General features: G+C 30.3%; 1 protein-coding gene across 1 annotated transcript; it reads left to right on the top strand.

Annotated features, from left to right (window-relative positions):
• The first annotated feature begins 2,334 nt into the window (after window positions 1-2,334).
• LOC109341137 (RING-H2 finger protein ATL78-like) lies at window positions 2,335-3,324 on the top strand. Its single transcript, XM_019578968.1, has one exon. It carries the CDS (start codon window positions 2,420-2,422, stop codon window positions 3,092-3,094), a length of 675 nt encoding a protein of 224 aa, XP_019434513.1. The 5' UTR covers window positions 2,335-2,419; the 3' UTR covers window positions 3,095-3,324.
• The last annotated feature ends 4,707 nt before the right edge of the window (window positions 3,325-8,031 follow it).

The following is an 8,031-nucleotide window of genomic DNA, read 5'->3' on the forward strand; positions in this document are numbered from 1 at the left end:
TCATTACATTTTTCCGATAATTCATAAATCTTATTTTTTTTTGTAAATAAAACGTTTTTACTAAAACTAACCTTTTAAAATAAGATCATTAAGCTAGACTTATCATTTTTAAATTAAGTCAATTTAAACAAAATCAATACTTTTAAATCAATACTTTTTAAGTAAATCTTACCATTTTAAAGTAAGTTCACTTAACTAAGATTCAACATTTTTAAATCATTTTACCATCTAAGACTTCATGACACTTTAAGTTTATAAAGTCAAGACTTTTAGGTAAATCTTATTATTTCAAGTATACTACTAAAACAAATTTTCATGAACATCTTAACACCTCCTAATTTTTTAGGAAAAAACCTCAAGGGTTAGTAAGTGTTAATTTCATGGTCATGAAAAATAATGACTCTTAATTTAATATTTTACACTAAACATCTTTTAGTTATTCTTACCACTTTAAAGTAAGTTAACTAAAAGAACTACAACAAATTTTCATGAACAATTGTGTCTACATCCCCGAGAATGCTGAGAAACTAACAAGACATTACTAGAGAGTGATGATTATAAGTCTTAGCACACTCATGGGTCCAACTTCCCATAACGTGTTTTTTATTTGATGTTTATATCTAATACACATTATAACGAAAGACTTGAGTTCATAGTAGGAAATGTGGGACTAATACAATAACATATTTCAAACATCCCAACACAAAATTTTAAAAACACAAAATTAAATTAATTGATGAAATAACAAGTAAAATTGTACATTTTGTTATATAATCAAAATCATCTTATAAACAATGGTCTAATGTGTGTGGCTGTTCCATCCAACAAATAACTCTACCAGAAATAATCAAACCTTTGGATTTCTTTGTGTGATACAATATTTATGGATAACATTTAAAAGTCGGCACATGGGAAGTCGATTTTCCAGCATGCAATCGGATGTTGGAAAGTTAAGAGTCGGGGATGTGGGGAAATTTCCAGTCTTTTTAGCATCTTTGTTAAATAAAAGAGAAAGCATGAATCTAATGAAAATAATATATTTAAATAGGTTCAATTTAGAAATTTAGTACTATAAAAAATCTTTTTTTAGTACAATTAAATATATTTTCATTTATAAATAAGGAATTAATTTCTTTAAAAATATATAATTATTCCTTCTAACAAATGACATTTTTTTAATAATCAAATCATTTATGTTTTTGTGTCTAAAAAAACTTTAAGAAGATATTATAAAACGAAGCTGCCACTGGAGACATCCTACTGCGTGTAAAGTAGAAGTGAAGGGACCCATCTTGATTAGAAAGCCAATTGCAAAAGTCAGTCAGTGGAGGATCCAAATGCTTAGATATCTATCTTCAACAACAACAGAGACAAAGGTAAAAAACATTATTTGATCATATGATGCACCAACATGACGCGGGTAACATGAGTTTTACCTTAAACTGGAAACAAAAACAAAATGAAATGTATGGATAAATTTCAGAACAACCAACTTTTATTATGAGTTTTTTTCATACATAGCAAGAGTATATTTCAACCAACAACATTAGACTAATCATTATTAAAGTGAGTTTTTTTCTACCCACAAAATATCTCCCATAAGACACAATGATAATAAACCTCTAATATAATATTCTAAAAATTCAGTCATCTACAAAGCATGTTAGTATTTGTTATTTTGATATTATGAGTTTAGTTGTTTGTGGATCCCACCCAAGAAAGTCTCAGTTAATTATAAAAAAAATAAAAAAAATTAATATTTTCATATTATTTTGTGTTTGATTGACTAGGAATAAAAAATAATAATTTTCTTAAGACAGGAATATTGTTCAATGTTTATGGGTTAGTGTTTTATGGATGATAAAACTTTGAGAAGAAAAACTAGTCACTCATGTAATATTATCACCTCCAATATAAATATAATTTAGAGTAAATAGATATTTTAATTTCCATGTTTTTTTATCTTATTAGTTTGGTCTCTTAATAATTGGAAATTTTAAAATAGTCCTAGAAAATTTTAAATATTTGTTAAATTAGTTATTTTTAACATGTTTTGTAACTATGATAGAGATTAATTTAACTATAAAAATGACTAATTTAACTCACATTTAAAATTTTTAGAATTATTTTAATTTTTCAATTTTAAAGGGATACAACTTGCGTAAAATAAAATAAAACACTGAAGCGAAATGTGTATTAACTCTATAATCTAATGCTAATGCATATTCAGAGACATTATAAACTCCATTGTTTCATATGGCACCCCTCAAGTCACCGAATTAATAATTGTTTCTTACTCAAATCAAAATCAGACACCAAAATCACCAAATCAACTTTCCTTATATATAGTCCCATGAAGCAACGACCCACAAGAACTTCTATAACTAACTCATCAATATTCAATACTCTCTAGCAAAAAATGTATGCTTCTACTTCCTTCACTTCACCCATCCTCCATGATCTTCTTCTTGAGGATTTCCAGTCAAGAAGGTTACTCCACTCTTCATTTAAATCACTCAATTCAGCAAACCCTCCAGCTTCCACAAACATCCAAAAATCAACAGAATCTGGTAATTTTGATGCAAATATTGTTATGGTACTCTCAGTTCTATTATGTGCTCTAATTTTCTCTCTTGGGTTAAACACCATCATAAGATGTGCATTAAGGTGTTCCAATGTAGTTCCACCAAACACCCCTTATCCTCCAACTAGAGTATCCAACAAAGGAATAAAGAAGAAAGCACTCAAGACTTTCACCACAGTAAGTTACTCAGCTGAGTTAAACCTTCCAAGTTTGGACTCAGAGTGTGTAATATGTCTCTCAGAGTTCACAAATGGTGATAAGGTTCGAATTTTGCCTAAGTGTAACCATGGTTTTCATGTACGCTGCATTGACAAATGGCTAAGTTCACATTCTTCTTGCCCTAAGTGTAGACAGTGCTTAATTGAGACTTGTGAAAAAATTATTGGGTGCACCAGCAGGCAAGGTAGTTCAACACAACCACCTATGTTGCTAGTGCCAGAAACCATTGTAACCATAGTGCCATTAGAACCAGAAGGTTTGGTACGAAACTATAGGGAAGTTATTAGTTAATTTAGTACTATTTTTTCTTTGTCAATTATATATTTATATAATGGTTGCAACTGGAATTGGTCCTATGCATCCAGTTAGAATCCACCACTTAATCAACCATAACCAATGTAGTGGTTGTTGATGAATGTGTATAGTTTAAAACTCCTTTGAGTAGCTCCCTTAAATGTATAAAACTAGTTCAGATTGTAATTGTATTCTTTTCATTTGTATTCTACTACTTGAACAAGGGATTACTTGAACAAGGGAATTGATGAACGGTGATCTGATATTTTAAATAATATCTCAAACAACGTTCTAAATCAATGAAAATATATTATGTCAACTAAAAAAATTAATTAGATATTTATTATTTTTTTGTGTTTCCTTCATTATCATTGATTTAAGATATGGTTCGGAATATGGTAGAACAAATTCTTCTTAGGATAAACAACATTGTTTCTTCAATAAATTTAACTTAATTAATTACTCAACAAATAAATTAAGATGCTGAGCAGGCAATCACTAATTAAAACGACTTTTAGGGAATCAAACAAATAAAGTCAATTGATTTATTTAAATTATTGTCTCCTACAAGGAGTCACCACTAATTTTGGGAATGAGATTAATCTCTTGTCTAACCCATGGTGTTGCTAGATATAAATTCCCGCACTACGAATAAAATATTCTCACATAAAATTGGCGTTGGCACTAAGTTAATTAATAAGTGCTCTATATGATATATGATGCTTTATAGCTTTTTGTGTCCACCAAAAGCATCTCTAGGGTATGATGAAAATCAATTTCTTTTGAGTCAAAGACATCACCAAAATAGATACTGTTTATCTTTTCCAAATGAAATACATTCTTTTTATACACACAAAAAATGAATCTCTAAAATGATTCATAACACAATTATTTATCAATAGTGTTCAACCGAAAATCGGGTCGTGGCTAAATGTATTTTTTTTGTATTGTTTGACCACAATTTGTAATGTCATTATTTTACTGAAGGTTAGAGTTCATATGGATGGAACTAATTGTGAACATACAAGAAAAACAGTAAATAATTAAGTTATTTGGCGGCGATTAATTTATTGGAATCAAGGGTCATGCATGACCACAAAATTGTAGAGTAAAAAAATTTAAATATTTTTAGTAGCATGCAACTCATATACAATAAATTATATCGCAAGAAAAATATATCTTATGGCATTCACATCCCTGTCTAGTGCCATGTGAATACTGAATAATATCCTTGCTCCAACCTAAATTGATAGCTAGACACCATGAAAATTTAAAACAAAAAACAAAAAAATTGAAGTGGTGTACTTTATACAGTCAATGAAGCATATGATGAATGGAGGCTGAGGCAGAAAACCACTAATCACTTTCAAATCAAATAAGTGTACTAAAAGGAAAATGATGTAACATAGTAACTACAAAGTGTTTCATTGCTTACACTGACTAATTCCACACTATCCCCAAGGTGGCTGAAACTTGATTTGCTAAAGTTCAATGCATTAAATTATGCACTTACACTATTTGCAGCATATTGTGGTAACTGATCTGTGTGCTTGGGACACTGATAATGAAGGTGGGCATTAACATTATAAAACAAATTTGAGGATATTATTGTACTACCACCAAATGCAAGAGTAATTCAGACGGAAAGTAAACTATGTAAGCTAGGGAGTTGGCTAATAGTATAAGATATTGTTAGATTCACAGGATGATCAAAACAATTAAGGGTTCGATTAATATGAGCGATATTTATTGGAATGATTAATCACAAACCACAAAATAGATTAGTTCATTACCATAAAATGATGAGATATCATTGGTAGTACAAAAAGATAAATTATGTATGCTAAATAGTAAAATAATTAAATTTAACTAGTAGAAGAGAGATGTCAATAAAAGTCCAAATTAAATTAACCAATAATTATGTCATGGTGTTGTTCTATGATAGGAAGCAATATGTAAACCATTAAGAAAGTAAGTTAACGGTAAACTTAACCAGACATTTAAACTACTTCAATTATTTGTGATTCTACCAATCTTATGTGAAGGATATGTGGTCCATACCACCAAAAAACCAATAATTCATGGTTGGAAAATTTTCCTTTTGCAAGATCCTAAGCTTTCAGCAATTGGGTTGTGATTTAAATGATAACTTAGTTAATACCAGAGAAGGCAAAAAGCTAATTTGTTGATTAATAACTAAATATAAGCGGCCAAAAAAGCAAAGCAGCTATATAATTCTATACAATTATAACTTTAACTTCTGAGACGAAAATTAAATCTGAACCCTCTCCCTTAGTTTATCCTAGGTGGAGTACGGTGAAGTAAAATGGCGGCAGGAACTAATTTATGGTCGAGACTTTTTAGCTTTTATAAGTGAATGAATGTATGTACAGTTATTTAAAGTGCATATTACATTCCCATTTGCATTATTATTATTTTGCACTTTTAGATGTGAGTTATAATTTAAATGTAATATTTATGTACTAATTGTATAAAAATTTATAGACAATTAGTAGATTACCATTCATTTACATTATATTTTTTAAATCAATGATAATTAAATATAAATAGTGGATGATATAATAACAATGTATAAAACTTATATATATAGAGTGGATACATTTTTCTGTTTTAAGTTATCAAGTCAAAGGTTAAATAATAATCATGTAGCGTAGGTAGATATGTAAAGAATAAAGAGACAAGGCATAGGGAGTAGCCAAGTCACGGTAGCAATGGATATGTGTCTCATGCGAAGATTGATAAACGATTCCATAAAGATTTATAATCTAGGACTAATGCCGTAGCAGGAAATAAAAAGTCTCCTATAAACAAAAGAACAAAGGAAAGTCTATTATTCAATGAAAAAGGAAATATAGGCAAAAAAATACATAATTGGACATGAAAAAAGCAAAAGGATGAAGATCCCTTTATTATTGATTCACTGAGATTCTAAACAACGATTACCTCATAGGCTTTATATTTATATCTGGCACTTATATGCATTATTCACCTTGGATGACTATATAAAGTTAATGTTTACACCATCTTGATACTAAAAGAGAAGAGTGCAATTTCAACTTGCAGTACAGTCTTTAAATGGTAGCATTCTCCACATCTATGGAGAAGCAACTGCTTTTAAAAAAAAAAAAGATATAATTTCTAATCACATATTTATCCATATAACTATAATAAAATTATACTTTTCTTATTAAAAACAATGGAAGAAACATGCACCAGTACTTGACTTTTGATTAATTGAATAATATTGTTCAGTCTTACCATATAATATTTTTTATTTAATGGTAATCTAATTAACATGTACAGTTAATTAATAACTATACAGATTTAGTTGAGTTTAGATTCGGGCATGACTTTTCTCATTAAAAAATTGTTATCCACGTTACTCTTTTGGAATGGGATCCACTGTTCTAGAAAAGTTCCTGTCTCATGTCCCACACCAATCAGTGTTTGCCAACAAGTCAAAAATAACATATCAATTTATTTTTATTTTATTAAAATAATATGTTAATTCCATATGTCAATGTATGAATGGAATGGGACAAGAATGGGGGCACCAAGTTGAGACAGGTGATCCTCATCCTACTCTTTTACACAACGAAAATTGTTAATAGGGAATAGACAAATACACAATTTAGACCCTTAATAGGGGGAAAACACTAATTGGTATTTGTATAATGAAGCACATGCTATTCCTCTTACACTTGACATTTTCTAATACAAGTAACAGGGAATAAATTTAGTTTCATCTTTAATGATATGCAAATTTAGGCGTTGAAACAATGTGATTAGTGTTGGGAATTCTTCCTAATTGATATGGAAGTAAGACCAATGAATCTTGGTAGATGAACCATTGAATCATTCAATGATGGATATTCCAAAGTCTTGGAATTATTCATTGACTCTTGAAAATTATGAAGTCCAATTTAGAAAGTTGGAATAGCACTTTTCAAAGTGTCTTGAAAAGTATGACAACAATTAATCATTCACTATATCTTTATGATGGAGCCTTCCTCCCCTTCACTATATAGGGGACTTGTAAGGAAGAGATACAACAAACAAGTGAGAAACAACATCATAGAGAGAGAGTTTATCAACATAGTGTGAGATTTGTATTCATAGTGAGATACTAGAGAGAGTTTGTATTTCCATCCTTTTGGGTGAGATTGAGTGTTATCCTCTTTGTAAGAGAGAATCAAATATTGTAATCCTACTTTCTATAGTGAAGATATTTTCTGGACTAGGTCCTGTGGTTGTTTCCTTCTCACATTGAGGGGGTTTTTCCATGTTAAAATTTTTGGTGTTATTCTTCTACTCTTCTCTATTTTCTTTATCCACATGCCGCTTCCGCAATTTCCCATTTTGCATCACACAGAGGAGGGAAATTGGTTCTGAATTTCCCAACAGTGGTATCAGAGCTCCCAGGTTCATTCGGGGAGCTTAGCCTGTGTAGTCCAAGATGGAAGGAGTCGCTAATATCTCATTTGATGGAGATATGTTCAAGATGACAGCTGACAACTATTCCTATTGGAAGCCCATGATGGAGGATCATTTATACTACAAGGATATGCATGAGCCTATTTCTTGCAAAGACAAGCCAGAAGATAAGGGTGACAGAGATTGGGAGGCTTCGAATTGAAAAATTGTTGCAATGATTCGTAAGTATATTGATAGAAGTTTATTTGAGCATGTGTCCACATATACAAATGCTTATGAGTTGTGGTCGAAACTTGAATCTATGATTCAAAAGAAAACTCCTAGAAATAAAGCATCTCTTGTTAGAAGACTGGTGAAACTCGACTACAGAGATGGTCAGAGCATGATAGAGCACTTGAATTCATTCAAGGGTCTTGTCAATCAATTGACAAAGATAGACATGAAGATAGATGATGAGTTGCAAGCACTTTTGCTACTGA

This window comes from Lupinus angustifolius, unplaced genomic scaffold (genome assembly GCF_001865875.1).
Source record: "Lupinus angustifolius cultivar Tanjil unplaced genomic scaffold, LupAngTanjil_v1.0 Scaffold_378, whole genome shotgun sequence".
Lineage (NCBI taxonomy): Eukaryota > Viridiplantae > Streptophyta > Magnoliopsida > Fabales > Fabaceae > Lupinus > Lupinus angustifolius.